Below are 16,182 nucleotides of genomic sequence, written 5' to 3' on the forward strand. Positions count from 1 at the left end.
TGGCTGCCGCAAACTTGCAGTTGCCGCAGATGAGGTCATGGTGGACATTCTGGTCAGGCCGAAGTGCTGCCTCATCTGGTTCCAGGTTCAGAGCGTAGCTACCACCACTGGACTTACTGAGTGTTTTGTTGGTGGGGATGGGAGCGCTGTCGTAGCGAAGATCCTGTACAGGTGCAATCCTCCATCTTCACCTATTCCATTTCTGGTTCTTTCAGCCATCCCCTCATTTTCTGTACCGTGCCTGCCCAGTGTAGTGCTGTAGGTTTGGGAAGGCTAGGCCCAACATGCTTATTTTCTCTATAGGACCTCTTTGGGAATCTTTGGATTCTTCCACCCCCCCCCCCCCCCCCCCCCACCCCCCCCCCCCCCCCCCCCCCCCCCAACCACACAAACGCCATAATCATTTTGCCGACTGCCTTGGGGATGTTGAACGGTATGGATCTGAACAGATCTGGGCAATACGTTCATCTTGATCGCCTGTACCCTCCTCCTAGGGAGAGCGGGAGTGTGTCCCATCTCTGTAGGTCCTTTTTTACTTCCTCCGCCAGACTGGTCAGATTCCACTTGTGGGTTTGAATCCAGTTGTGGGTTATCTGGATCTCCAGGTGGTGGAACATGTTTTGAGCTACTTTAAATGGCAGCCCCCCCCCCCCCCCCCCGCCCCGCCCCTCCCCCCCCAGCTCTGCCCCACCACTTCTCATGTTGACAGGGAATACTTCACTCTTGCTCAATTCGGGTTTGTAGCCTGAGAAGGCTCCAAACTCTTTCAGGAGCTTCATGATTCCTTCCGTGCCCTTTTGCGGGTCCAAGAGGTAGAGCAACAGGTCATCCGCACAGAGCGGCACTTAGTGCTCTCTGTCTCCTCTTCGGATTCCCTTCCAGTCTTTCGCCGCTCTGACGGCAATCGTTTCAATTGCCAGGGCAAATAAGAGCAGGGACAGCGGGCATCCCTGCCTTGTGCCACTATGCAGCTGGAAGTATTCAGAGCTGGCGGTGTTGGTCCATACACTCGCCTTGGGGGCATTGTACAGGAGTTTCAGCCATGAGGTAAGCCTCTGGTGTTCTCTCCCTGGATGGGGTCATTATCATGTTTAGCAGTCACCTGATGTTCACTGTTAGCTATCTGCCCTTAACAAAGCCCGTCTGGTTCTCTGCGACCACCTCTGGTACGCAGTTCTCCAGCTGCTCAGCCAGGAATTTTGCAAGTACTTTTGCATCCACATTGAGCAGTGTGGTCTGTATGATCCGCATCCCATTGGGTCTTCGGCCTTCTTGGGTATCAGTGATATGCTAAATTGCATTAGCGTTGTGGGTAGGGTGCCCCTCGCTAGTGAATCTGCGAACATCTCAAGTGTAGCGCCAGTGCCATTGCAAATCTTATGTAGAGGTCCGCCAAGTGTGGTTAGCACTACTGCCTCATGGTGCCAAGGACTCGGGTTCGATTCCGGCCCCAGGTCACTGTCTGTGTGGCGTTTGCACATTGTCCCCGTGTCTGTGTGGGTTTCGCCCCCACAATCCAAAGATGTGCAGGTTAGATGGATTGGCCACGCTAAATTGCCCCTTAATTGGAAAAAAAAGATTTGGGTACTCTACATTTATTAAAAAGTCAGAAGTCTGCCAGGAATCCATCGGTTCCTGGCGCCTTCCCCACCTGCATAGCCCTAATGCTCTCCATGACCTTACCCAGTTCTAGTGATGCTTCCAGCACCCTCCTCCTGTCGTCCCCAATGACTGGCATGTCCAGTCCATCGAGGAACTGTTTCATCCTCGAGTCCCTGTCGGGTGGTCCAGCAGTGTACAGCCCCTGGTAGAAGGCCTCAAACACTTCATTGACCTTTTTTGGTTTGGCTACCAGTCTGCCTCTCTTGTCCTTTACCTGCATTATTTCTTTCATGGCTGCCTGCCAACAGGCAGCTAGCATTTTCTCCATGCTCGTATAAGATCCCCCCGCATCTGGCAGAGTTTGTGCACTGCCTTCCTGGTGGATATCAGGTTAAAGTCTAGCTTTTTCCTCTCCCCCAGCAGCTCTACGGTCGGGGCCTCGGAGTATCCTCTGTCTATCTCCAGAATGGAGTTGATCAGCAGGTGCTTGGTCGCCCTCTCTTTCCTGTCCGTGCATGTCCTATAGGCGATAATTTCTCCTCTGATCCCAGCCTTCAGCGCCTCCCAGAACGTGGAGAGTGAGACCTCCCGACTCCGGCTGTTGGTAAATTATTAGTCTATGGCCTGTGATTTTTTTTTTCTGGCAGAAGACCTTGTCGGCCAAGAGGGCCATGTCCAGCCTCCATGTGGGAGTTGGCACGACCCGTCTCCAGCCTCACATCCAGGTAGTGTGGAGCGTGGTTGGAGATTACAATAGTGGAATATTCCGCTTTTACTGTCCCTGGAAGCCTCGATTTCCACACCAGAAATAAGTTGATACAAGTATGGAGCTTGTATACTTGCGAGAAGAAAGAAAACTCCTTCTCACTTGGGTGCATGAACTTCTGTGGGTCTACAACCCCCTCTGCTCCTTGAAGGTCCCCAGTTCTCTAGCCATGCCAGCTGATTTTCCCATTCTGGGGTTCGATCTGTCTGATCTATGTATCTATGTCGGGGATTTCCGCCATGGTCTTCTTTACAAACTCCGTGTCGTTCCAGGTGGGAGTGTGCATCTTCACGTTTTACCCTGATACCCACATTATTGCCAAGTGGAGCCATGTCCATACAGAATTGGCCTGCACCAGGTATGTAAGGCCCAGCAAGGCTGGGGGTGGGGGGGAGAAACGACAGCCATCAACAGATAATCCTCAAATTACTCTTTTTTTTTAAATTTAGAGTACCCAATCCATTTTTTCCAATTAAGGGGCGATTTAGCGTGGCCAATCCACCTACCTTGCACATCTTTGGGTTGTGGGGGCGAAACCCACGCAAACACGGGGAGAATGTGCAAACTCCACATAGACAGTGAATCGGAGCCGGTATGGAACCTGGGACTTCGGTGCCGTGAGGCAGCTGTGCTAACCACTGCGCCACCGTGCTGCCTATCCCCAAATTACTAACTACACCCTTGATTCAATCAGTGAGAATAATCATTAATGTCCATGTGGATGAGAATAAGGGTAATGTGGAGAATGAATGAACAGCAAACATCATTGCTGCTTTGTTGCTATGAGATTCCCCCATGGTAGACGCAGTGAGCCAGCCAAACGTCCATTGACTTTGACGGGACAGGAAGATCCTGCCCAGCATTTTGCTGCACCAACGAGGATCAAGAAACTCAGGGAACTCAGGCAGAAAATGGTGAACAAACTCACCAAGATCTGGCAGCATCTGTGGGGAGAGAAACAGAGTTAACTTTTTGAGTCCGTATTGAGATCAAAACGATAACTCTGTTTCTCTCTCCACAGATGCTGCCAGACCTGTTAAGTTGTTCCGGCACTTCCTGTTTTAATTTCAGATTTCCAGCATCCTCAGCAATTTGCTTTAATTCAAGCGGCGAGGGAGCTGGAGTGTTTCCATGGGTGGCTCGCTGGACTCTGGCCTGCAAGGTCCGGCCTGTAAGTCCCACCCTAGGACTTGTGGGCTACGAAAGAAACCAGCAAATTGTGTGTGCAAGCCAGTGTGTATCGGTGCTGATCCTCACAGTGAATCCCACACTTTAGGAAGGATGTGTGAGGTTATGATGGGAATTTACCAGGACAACTGCAGGGATGGGGACTTCAGTTATGTGATGAGAACAGAGAAGCTGAGGTTGTTCTATTTTTTATATGGAGTACCCAATTCATTTTTTCCAATTAAGGGGCAATTTAGCGTGGCCAATCCACCTACCCTGCACATCTTTGGGATGTGGGGGCGAAACCCACACAATCACAGGGAGAATATGCAAACTCCACACAGACAGTGACCCAGAGCCGGGATCGAACCTGGATCCTCGGCGCCGTGAGGCAGCAGGGCTAACCACAGAGCTGACGTTGTTCTGCTTAGATCAGGGAAGGTTAAGGGGAGAAGGGGACAGAATTATGCAGGGGTTGTTGGAGCAGATGGGGCAAAACTGTTTCCAAAAGGGCCAGTAAGCAAAGGACGCAGATTTAAGATAATTGGCAAAAGAAGTAGGATAATTGGGAAGTATGGTAGCACAGTGGTTAGCACTGTTGCTTCACCGCTCCAGGGTCCCAGGTTCAATTCACAGCATGGGTCACTATCTGTGTGGAGCCTGCAAGATCTCCCTGTGTCTGTGTGGATTTCCTCCAGGTGCTCTGGTTTCCTCCCACAAGATACGAAAGACGTGCTGTTAGGTAATTTGGACATTCTGAATTTTCCCTCTGTGCACCCGAACAGGCGCCGGAGTGTGGCGACTTTTCACAGTAATTTCATTGCAGTGATAATGTAAGCCTACTGGTGACAATAAAGATTATTATTAAAAGAACCGGGGTGTAAGGGAAACTGAGATTTCTTTTTATGCGTCCAGTTGAAATGATCTGGAATGGACTGCCCAAACAGGTGGGGGGATAGTAACTTATTTGGATATAATTTGAAAGGGAATTTGCATAGGTACGGGGAAAGAGCAGGCGAGTGGGACTAAATACCTAGTGTACAGAGACTAAATAAATAATGTGCAAATGCATAATGATCTTCATCTGTGCTCGGTGATTCTTTAATTCTACATATATTCTGCTGATCCTCTATCGCCAAAGTCAAAAATGACTTCTGTCATCTCCTCTAGGTTCAGAGCAGAGGGTGGCACAGTGGTTAGCACTGCTGCCTCACAGTGACTGTCTGTGTGGAGTTTGTATGTTCTCCCCGGAGCTGGGTGGGTTTCCTCCAGGTGCTCTGGTTTCCTCCCATAGTCCAAAAATGTGCAGGTTTAGGTGGATTAGCTGTGATAAAATTGCCCGTTAGTGTGCAAAAGGTTAAGTGGGGTTATAGTGTTACAGGAATAGGGTAGGGGAATGGGCCGAGGTAGGATGTTCCTTCAGAGGGTCGGTGCAGACTCGATGGGCCGAATGGCCTTCTTCTCCACTGTCGTGATTCTCCCAGTGGAACCTCCCAACTGAAATTATTGCTTTATTGCCATGCTTTATTATGCAGCAAATGATTATTGGCTAATTAATTATCTGTGACGCAGCGAGGGATGGGGAGAAGGGGAGATGAGTTACCTTTGCATCTGCCTCGGTGTGTGATCTCCAGTGTTGAATCTCTACACTTTGCCCTCAAGAAATCACATCTTGATTCATACGTCCGACCATCCGACACGCAGACGGGCTTCAACTGAGAGCTAGAACAATGTACATTGCACTCCAGGTCTTGGTCACGATCACCTATGAGAAACTGATGACAAAAGAATCCGATATCAAAGATCTCAAACACTAAGGCAGAGTGTGCAACAAAATAATCTCATCTCCTGCCAGGCTAATAATCGCCGAAGGACAACACTGTTGCAATGCAGTGGTTATGAAGGCCAAGTGTGCCTTAAAATAACATCTGGGAATGTCTTTTCACAGATGGCTTAACAATTTCCAGAAAGGAGTGTGTGTCGATCAACACTGGCCTGTAATCTGAAACTCTCCAAGCACCTCCACTGGGATGCAGGGCAAATGGAAACTGTTTATATCCAAACAAAAGCGAGGGAGGGCAGCACGGTGGCCTTGTGGTTAGCACAACCGCCTCACGGTGCTGAGGTCCCAGGTTCGATCCCGGCTCTGGGTCACTGTCCGTGTGGAGTTTGCACATTCTCCCCGTGTCTGCGTGGGTTTCGCCCCCACAACCCAAAAATGTGCAGAGTAGGTGGATTGGCCACGCGAAATTGCCCCTTAATTGGAAAAAATAATTGGGTAATCTAAATTTAAAAAAAAAAACAAAAGCGAGGTGCTGGCCGCCATTGGTGATTTGCAATGTCGACATGTCACATTTCCGAATAGCCCGGGTGACACTTATTTGACAGGTAAATCAAAACAAAATCAGCTTAACAAGGACAGGAATGTTGGTGCAGCTGCCGTCCGCTGCACAAAGAGCACTCTGAATTTTAGTCAGTTCACCTACACAAGACTATGAGGTCAGTTGTTGATTCTTACTTCTATTTTCAGTATTACAGACCTGGGAAGGAAACTGCCCTGCGCTTAGTCGGGAAGCAAAATCTTAAAGCAAAATCTTCTCGGTCACTCCCTCAGGATCGAGGATGACATGCATCCATTCCCGATTAATGGATTCTGAGGTGACTGAAATGTCCAATGCGTGATTCGCAGATTCTGCTCCATGCTGCCAGTGAGGTTGGATAGAGGTGTCTGCGGGTTTGTGCACTCCCTCAACTTCACCTCTGCCCATTCTCAACAAAGTTTCATAGAATCATGGAACGGACAATGCAGAAGGAGGCCTTTTGGCCCATCTAGTCTGCACATGCCCTTAGAAAGAGCACCCAACTTTTTAAAAATAAATTTAGAGTACCCAATTCATTTTTTCCAATTTTGAGGCAATTTACTGTGGCCAATCCACCTACCCTGCACATCTTTGGATTGTGGGGGCGAAACCCACGCAAACACGGGGAGAATGTGTAAATTCCACACGGACAGTGACCCAGAGCCAGAATCTAACCTGGGACCTCGGCGCCATGAGGCAGCAGTGCTAACCACTGTGTCGCTGTGCTGCCCCTAAGAGCACCTTACTTAAGCGCATGTCTCCACCCTATCCCCGCAACCCAGTAGCCCCACCGAACCTTTTGTACACTAAGGGGCAATTTAGCATGACCGGTCCATCTAATCTGCACATCTTTGGACTGTGGGAGGAAACCGGAGCACCAGGAGGAAACCCACGCAGACACGGGGAGAACGCACATACTCCGCGCAGTCACCTGAGGCCGGAATTGAAGCCGGGTCCCTGGTGCTGTGAGGCAGCAGTGCTAACCATTGTGCCACCATGCCGCCCTCAACGTGTTTGGTGCCTTCCCAAATTAGCCTGTTCCATTTTGGCCAACCACAATCAAGGGGCTCCCAGGAACCGATGGGGATATTTGATCTCCTCAGCAATGCTGTGAGGACATACCGAAAGCATTTCCACTGTCCTCCTGGGAAGTTGTGACTTGAGTGCTCAGGAGAGCAATTGTTTCAGGAGCTGGTGTCAGGCAAACGAAGGACATCTCCTGCCCAGCGGAGCTGGCTTTGAACTAGCTACCCTTGAATGACACTATAAAACTGACTGAAGAGTATGCTGCACTCATTGTATAACTATATTTATTTTACCATGAAGTCAACAGAGAACAATTTTGAGGGTTTGCCCTCTCCTCTGTCAATTCTTCAGCAAATGGTTGCTATATTTGGTTCATAATATATGGAGCCACCTTTCAATAAAGTGTGACAACTTTGCTCTCTGCTGCTCCAATAGATTTTGGCCAGTGTGATGATGGTGGGAGTAGTACAGTTAAGCTCAGAACCTCAAGAGAAGAACATCAGCCAGGGTCTTTGTTGCTCACAATCAGTAAACCCTGCTGGAGAATTCACATCAAGTGAGGTCGGAAACAGATTCAGTTGTCATAGATAGAGTCATAGAGTTTTACAGCACATAAAGAGGCCCTTCAGCCCATCATGTCTGTGCCAGCCATCGAGCACCAATCTATTCTTATCCCATTTTCCAGCACTTGGTCTATAGCCTTGTATACTATGACGTTTCAAGTGCTCCGCTAAATGCTTCTTAAATGTTGTAAGGGTTCCCGTCTCTACCATCCTTTCAGACAGTGAGTTTCAGACTCCCACCACCCTCAGGGTGAAAAAGCTTTTCTTCAAATCCCCTCTGAATCTCCTGCCCCTTACCTTAAAACTATTCCGCCTGGTTATGGCTCCCTCTACTAACGTTTCTTACTGTCTACTCCATCTACGTCCCTCAAAATTTTGTCCACCTCAATGAAGTCTCCTTTCAAGCTTCTCAGGAAAACAAGCCCAGCCTCTCTTCATAGCTGAAATGCTCCAGCCCAGGCAATATCCTGGTGAATCTCCTCTGCACCCTCTCTAATGCAATCACGTCCTTCCTAAAATGTGGTGACCAGAACTGCACACAGTATTGTCTCTAGCTGTAGCCTAACAGCGTTTTATACAGCTCCATCATAACCTCCCTGTGCTTATACTCTATGCTGCGGCTATTGAAGGCAAGTATCCCATATGTCTTTTTAACACTTATCTACGCACCCTGCTGTCCGATCTATGGACATGCACACCATGGTTTCTCTGGTCTTCTGTACTTCCTAGAGTTCATTCTATAACCCCCTTGCCTCGTTAGTCCTCCCAAAATGCACCACCTTGTGATACCCATCATAGTCAAACAACCTGACAGCATTCACAAACGGTGGCCACCTTGAGCAGAAACTAAGGGGGATAAAGCTTTTCCCTCTTTTAGCCCCTCGGTACTGTCTGCAGTTACATGGCTAACAGAGCTAGGAGACTAATTCCCACCAGAACTATCTGTGCTGGATGAATAAACCCCTCTTCCTGTCCCAATTCTCTAGGAACATACATAACCCTACATCTATCATCACATTGCAATGGTGTCCTTTCACATTGTCACTGTAGCATGGTAATGTATTAAGGCATTGGTTGACTTGATGTTGTGTTAGTCTTTCCCGACACAGAGAAATAAATATTTTGTAATTTATCATTCTATGCCACTTTTTAGAATCATAGAATCCGTAGAATGCAGAAGGATGCCATTCGGCCCATCGAGTCTGCACCAACCCTTTGAAAGAGAACCCCACCTCGGCACACTCCCCCGTAAACTCATCTAACCTTTGAGCACTAAGGGACATGATAAATCCACTTAACCTGCCCATCTTTGGACTGTGGGAGAAACTCGGAATACCAGGAGGAAACCCACGCACACATGGGCGAAAACTCCACAGACAGTTACCCAAGGCTGGAATTGAACCTGGGTCCCTGGTGCTGTGAGGCAGCAATGCTAACCACTGTGCCACCGTGCCGTCCATCATTTCTTTTTATTGAATTTTTATTCCAAGCAGCTTTGGTTCATTAAGTAATTTGTTCTATTTCTTTTTTAAAGGGACAGATAGTGAATTTCTGGAAACATGGGGTGGGATTCTCCGACCCCCCCCGCCGGGTCGGAGAATCGCCCGGGGCCGGCGTCAATTACGCTCCCGCCGTGTCCCAAATTCTCCGCCACCAGAGATTCGGCGGGGGGCGGGAATAGCGCCACGCCAGTCGGCGGCCCGCAATGAGCCGAAGTCCCGCCGTTGTCAACCCTCTCCTGCCGGCGTGGATTACACCACCTACCTTACCAGCGGGAGCAGGCGGCGCGGGCGGGCGCCGGGGTCCTGGGAGGGGCGCGGAGCGATCTGACCCCGGGGGGGGGGTGCCCCCACGGTGGCCTGGCCCGCAATCGGGTGGGCCTGTGCCGTGGGAGCACTCTTTTCCTTCTGCATTCATCATGGTCTTCACCATGGCGGAGGCGGAAGAGACCCCCTCCCCTGCGCATGCGCCGGGATGACGTCAGCAGCCGCTGATGCTCCGGCGCATGCGCGGACTTACGCCGGCCGGCGAAGTCCTTTCGGCCCCGGCTGGCGGGGCGCCAAAGGTCGTTCACGCCAGCCGGCGGAGCGGGAACCACTCCGGCGCGGGCCTAGCCCCTCAATGTGAGGGCTTGGCCACTAAAGGTGCGGAGATTTCCGCACTTTTGGGACGGCCCGACGCTGGATTGGTTCACGCCACTCCAACACGCCGGGACTCCCCCCCCCCCCCCCCCCCCCCCCCCCCCCGCCCGCCTCGCCGGGTAGGGGAGAATCCCGGCCATGGTTAGCAAACAATTTTCCATTTGTTTACAAACACATAACATATTGACATAAATCATCTGTGTGTTTTGTTACTCCAGTAAAAATGATGCACAGGAAACCTCAGAGGCCACATAATCTACACAAAGTATTTAAACAGCCTGACCAATATTTATCCCTCAATCAACATGGCAAAAACAGATTATCACGTCATTCTCACATTGCTGTTTGTGGGACAAAAACAGAAAATGCTGGAACATCCTCAGCAGGTCAGGCAGCATCTGTGCAGAGAACGGAGCTAATGTTTCAAGTCTGTGTGACCCTGTGTGACGCTTTGTCAAAGGTAACGGAGCTAACATTTTGATTCTTTGTTAACTTTGACAAAGGGTCACACAGACTTGAAACATTAGCTCCGTTCTCTCTCCACAGATGCTGCCAGACCTGCTGAGGATTTTACCAGCATCTTCTTGCTTTGTTTCAGATTCCAGCGTCCGCAGTAATTTGCTTCGACCTTGCTCTTTGTGGGAGCTTGCTGTGCACTTCGTGGCAGTCGCTTTTCCTACATTACAACAGTGTTTACACTCCCAAAAGTGCTCAATTGCTTGTAAAACACTTTGAAAGATCCGACTGCCATGAAAGGCGCTATTTGAATGCAAGTCCTTCTTCTTAAAACAGAATGTGCTGCCATGCAGCAGAATGTTTAGTCAAAACAGATATTTAGGGCCATAAATCTATCAAGTGCAGTATGGATTTCCTCCCCTCCAAAAGAAATGCCTAAGTAGGAAGGCCATTTTAAACACAGACACAAGTAAAATTCTCCACACTGGAAATGGATTTTAGTCTAACCTATCACTGTAATTTAAATCACATGGTAAAATTACACTTGGTCCTCAAAGGTTTAAGTACTTTTTCTGGAATTGCTGATCTTATCCTATATAGAACATAAAGTGTGTTTTGTGGTGGTATTTTATGTTCCCCAATACAATATTATCATGTACTGGGGGTGAGTTAGCTTAGTTGGCTGGATGGCTGTTTTGTGATGCGAAGTGATGCCAACAGCGTGTTGGGTTCCATTCCTGTGCCAGCTAAGGTTATTCGTGAAGGCCCCACCTTCTCAACCTTGCCCCTCGCCTGAGGTGTGATGACGCTCAGGTTAAACCGCCACCAGTCAGCTTGTACTCAAAGGGGGGGGGGGGGGGGGGGGGAGTGGTATTGTGGCTATACTTCTGACATTTGTTATCATATACCATCTCCTGCTTCAAAGGTTCAAGTTACATGGAAGGCATTCCCATCCATTATGTCATCTCTTCACTGCATGTGAGCTGGTATCAAAACTAATTGACTGAATTACCTCCCAAAATTAAGCATTGGTTTCTTTTTGTGGGTATCTCTGGCTAGGCCACCATTTATATCACCCATCCCTAACTACCTTTGAGAAGGTGGTGGTGAGCCGTCTTCTTGAACCGCTGAAGCCCATAATTATTCTATTATTTATCTCGCAGTTTAATAAAAATGCTCCTCATTTCTTTTTGAAATAGCCTTCTTGAATTTGCTGGTGATGAAATTCAGACTTTTTCACAAATTCGTATAAAACAGGGGCGCGATTCTCCGCCCCCCACGACGGGTCGGAGAATAGCGGGAGGGCCTTCCCGACATTTTTCCCTCCCTCCCGCTATTCCCCCCCCCCCCCGCCCAACTCCCGACACGAATCGTTGCCGCCGTTTTTTTTACGGCCGGCAGCGATTCACAGCTGATAGATGGGCCGAAGTCCCAGCCCTTTACGCTGTTTTTACGAACGGCAAACAGACCTGGTCTGGCCGTTCGTAAAAACGGTGGGAACAACTCGCTTTTTATAACCATGGCACCGATTGGCATGGCAGTACCACGGCCGTGCCAAGGGTGCCATGGGCCCGCGATCGGTGGGCACCGATCGCGGGCAGCGGGCCCGATGCCCGCGCACTATTTCTCCTTCCGCCGCCCCGCAGTATCCATTCGCGGGGCGGCTGAGGGGCATCCCGGCCCGCGCATGCGCGGGTTTCGCGCAAATACGCGATGACGTCATCCGCGCATGCGCGGGTTGGAGTCTTCCAATCCGCGCATGCGCGGCTGACGTCATATGACGCGTCAGCCGGCGCTAACTCCGGCAAGCGGGCTTAACGAAATTCGTTAAGCCCGTGATGCCGGAGCTTACGGCGTCGGGCTGCTAGCCCCGACCGGGGACCAGAATCGGTTCCCGGTCGGGAAGGGGCGCGCTGGCCGGGTTTGACGCCAGCCTTACGATTTCTCCCGTTTTGGGAGAATCGCGCCCCAGATTTCTACTTTATGTATCGGAACTAATTTGCATTAATTGAGGCCCCATATCTATTTTTTCAGTAACAGCAATTGTTGTTTTAAAAATATGTAGAGTAGTAAATTGTTTATGAAATAACATGAGAGGATGGAATTAAGGTGTTGTGTGCATTCTTAAGGAGTGGCAATAATGAATGATTTGGATGTATATAAAAGTGTTCACTCCTGTTATCTCGGCATTTTTCTCTTTTCCCTGCTGCTCTCCCTCGGAAAGTGATCTCTGCTTACTGGGGTACAATCTTTCCATGAATGCTGACACATTGTCAAATTGACCATTACTGCTGCCAAAATGGGCCAGCTGGATAGGCGGATGTCATGACATGGAAAGGCAACTTGTTATCTAAATGAAGAGAAAATTCAGCGTGCTTCAGCGTGTCCTTGTGCATGAATCGTAGAAAACTAGTGTGAGAGGAATAGAGTATAAAATGTTGGGAGGTATTGCTGCAACTTTTACAAGGCATTGGTGAGACTGTACATGGGGTACTGTGCACAGTTTTGGTCCCTTTATTTGAGGAGAGATGTAGTTGCATTAGAGGCAGTTCAGAGGAGGCTCATTAGTTTGATTCCAGAGATGAGGGGCTTGTCTTATGAAGAGTACTAGCATTTAAGCCTATACTCGCTCGAGTTTAGAAGAATGGGAGGAGATCTAATTGAGATATATAAGACGATAAAGGGTATTGACAAAGTAGATGTGGAGCGGAGGCTTGCACTTGTGAAGAAATCTAGAACGAGAGGTCATAGTTTTAAGATAAGGGTTAGCAGATTTAAAACAGATGATGAGAAATTACTTCTCTCAAAGGGTCGTGAATCTGTGGAATTCACTACCCCAGAGTGCGGTGGATTCGAGACGTTCATAGAATCATAGTTCTCCAGTGCAGAAGGAGGCCATTCAATCCATCAGGTCTGCACCAACCTTCTGAAAGACCCCATACCTTGGCCCAATCCTCCGCCCTATCCCTGTAACCCCATAATCCCACCTAACCTTTTGGACACTAAGGGGTCATTTAGCATGCCCAACCCACCTAACCTGCATATCTTTGGACTGTGGGAACAAACTGGAGCATCTGGAGGAAACCCATAGAAACCCATGCAAACTGGACACAGACAGTCACCCGAGGTCAGATGGAAACCTGGGTCCCTGGCGCTGTGAGGCAGCAGTGCTAACTTTAACCATTGTGCCACCATGCCACCCCTTGAGTACATTGAGTAAATTTAAGGAGGAGATAGACAGATTTTCAATTAGTAATGGTTGAAGGGTTATGGAGAATGGGCAGGAAAGTGGAGTTGAGGCTGAGAGGAGATCAGCCATGATCATATTGAATGGCGGGTGGGCTCAAGTGGCTGAATTGCCTACTCCTGCTCCTAGTTCTTATGTTCTTATGCAGCTCTTTCACAAAAGGCCATGTCATAGTCAAGCTCAGTCCTCTCCTCACCTACACCTTGCCTGTCCAATCATCACAGGCAAAAATGAAGTGGTGCTCAACTGGAACGTAGACGGAAGCCGGGGAACTGGTCTAATTTTCTCCCTATTCAACCCAGGGGACCTGAGGCCGTTTGCAGCATTGTTTATGTTGCTCTCACTGAAAGAACAACAAGCTTCAAATCCATGACTTTTCTGATGGGCCTGGCTCAGTTGGTGTTTGAATAGACTCGCTGAGCTTTTGATCACCGTCAGGAAGGCAAGCTTAAATAGTAAGTGTTGGTTATTGCTCTTTGGCTCCTTATTTAGAATGTGGACTTGCGGGCAGCACAGTGGCACAGTGGGTAGCACTGCAGTCTCACGGCACCGAGGTCCCAGGTTCGATCCTGGCTCTGGGTCACTGTCCGTGTGGAATTTGCACATTCTCCCCGTGTTTGCATTGTTTTCGCCCCCACAACCCAAAGATGTGCTAGGCAAGGTGGATTGAACAATTAATTGCCCTTAATTGAAAAAAATGAATTGGGTACTCTAAATTTAATTTTTTTTTTTAATTTTAAATTTAAAAAGTATGTGGACTTGAGGGTGACATGGTGGCATAGTGGTTAGCACTATTGCTTCACTGAGGACCCGGGTTCAATCCCAGCCTCAGGTCACTGTCCTGAGAGTTTGCACATTCTCCCCATGTCTGCGTGGGCCCCACCCCCACAACCCAAAGATGTGCACGGTAGGTAGATTGGCCACGCTAAATTGCCCCTTAACTGGAAAAACAAGAATTGGGTACTTGAGACTGTTTAATGGATCTGCAGTTCTCTCAGCCAAGGGACGGAGTGCTGGGGGTGATGATGCTGGGGTATTCGCAGACTTATGGGTCCTTTGTCTGCTGTAGCCTGGTAGCCGTGAGGCGAGAGGCCTCCATCTTTTTCTGAGAGTGCATGTGATTTTTTTTCATAGAAAAGCAAACTGTGAGGCTTTAGATGAGTAGTTCTTTATTATATGAAAGGGTCTACTTTAGTATTGCTGAAAAAAAGAGATATTGCTGTCTAAGCTTTTCATCTTGCACTCATCCGGACAGATCACAAGCCTACCGTCAGTAAAGAGAACAACAATTTATACTGCATGAGAAGCGAGAGTGAATTGGTTAGCAAGTGGACTCTGATTGATAGAAACATTGCCATGGAGAGCGCAACAGGGATCAGTTAACTGCCAAGCTTTTGTTTGCATTCAAACCAGGCAGGCCAAGTCTGACTGGTCAGGACATTACCATGGGGAAATGGTAAGCTTTTGTTTAGTTGAAAAAAGTACAATGTGTGGACATGCTCCTTTTGTCTGCAAAGGACAGCGCCCTGAGTGTGAATATATGTGGCTTCTTTCTAATAAGAGGAAGTAATATTGCATGATATCTGCATATTAATTGTGTGTCCCTTTTATTAAAGCTCTGCGAATTGCACAATAGGTAAAGGTGCGATGGGCTGAGGTATGAAGCACACAGAACCTGGATGCTTCCAGTTTCAATTTCTGCTTGGAACTGAGCACAATTGGTTTCAGCCAGAGCAACAGTGTATTTGGGCTCGAGAAATTTAACAATATACTGATACTGGTCACTATCTAATCTCCCTTGTTGGCAAGCATCCTAATGTCAACAATAGGTGAGGGTGGGACGCCTTTGAACCTCCACCAACTCCAACATCCTGGCCAAATGGCTGAATAGGCTAGCAAGCAAAGTGCCTGAGCTAGCACAAGAAGAATAGTTACTGAAGCAAGATAGCAGCAGGCTCTCACACCCAGCAAGAGCCCTGAGGGGAGAACCTGAGTGAAATAAGCAAATATCTTTTTTTTTTATTTGAGATGTGTAAATTGACAGGGATTGAGGGATTTCACCTGACCCGGTCCCTGTGTCTTTGCAGTTGGTATGACAACTTGATGGTGCTGCGTTGCTGACAATTTATGCTCCTGCTTTGCAAAGTTTGTTTTCATTCTTCCAACTTAATGGACTATAACTGCCAGAGACTTGGGAGGAGGTCTGTCCCATTAATACGGAGGAGCCTAAACCAGGGCTTTTGATTTTTGCTCAAACACATACTAAAGGGACTTTGTAACCGTTCATGAGAATTATATTAAAAGGCGTTTTGCCATCAGTGCCTCTTCAGGAAAAATAGCAGCAGTAAAAATGCTTTTAAGAGTCATTTATTTTCCCTGCCTGTCATTTTTTTCCCCTTTATTCTTTCATGGGATGTGGGTGTCACTGGCTGGGCCAGCATTTGTTGCTCATCCCTAATTGCCCTTGAACTAGGTAGCTTGCTGAGCCATTTCAGAGGGCAGTTAAGAGGCAAGCACGTTCTTGTAAACTTGAGTCACAGGCAGGCCAGACCAGGTAAGGAGGGCAGATTTCCTTCCCTAATAGACATTAGTGAATCAGGTGAGATTTGACAACAATCAGTGACAGATGGCACGGTCACCAGTACTGAGCCTCGGGCCTGCATTTTCTGGAGGGTGGGGTTTCCCATCCCGCTGTCTGAAGAGTCAGAGGGGAACACATCCCCACCAACTCTGGCTGTCCCGCAGCCATTTCATGCTCGAATGAATGTTAATTGGCTGGAGTCGGGGCTTCCGCACCCCACTCGGGAGGAAGCTCTGCCTTAGAGAGCTGCCAGCCAAGTTGATGGCAGATAGC

At 48.6% G+C, this 16,182-nt stretch overlaps 1 protein-coding gene across 3 annotated transcripts in view; it reads right to left on the reverse strand.

Moving 5' to 3' along the window:
- The window catches only part of smoc1 (SPARC related modular calcium binding 1), a 288,182-nt gene that overhangs the window by 249,009 nt on the left and 22,991 nt on the right, over nucleotides 1–16,182 (reverse strand). For all 3 annotated transcript variants that reach the window (XM_038784692.1, XM_038784682.1, XM_038784701.1), the window contains exon 2: nucleotides 5,139–5,310. In XM_038784692.1, coding sequence (XP_038640620.1) covers nucleotides 5,139–5,310 — 172 coding nt within the window. The remainder of the gene's footprint in view (nucleotides 1–5,138; nucleotides 5,311–16,182) is intronic.

The sequence above is a fragment of the Scyliorhinus canicula genome, chromosome 2 (genome assembly GCF_902713615.1).
Source record: "Scyliorhinus canicula chromosome 2, sScyCan1.1, whole genome shotgun sequence".
Classification (NCBI taxonomy): Eukaryota; Metazoa; Chordata; class Chondrichthyes; order Carcharhiniformes; family Scyliorhinidae; genus Scyliorhinus; species Scyliorhinus canicula.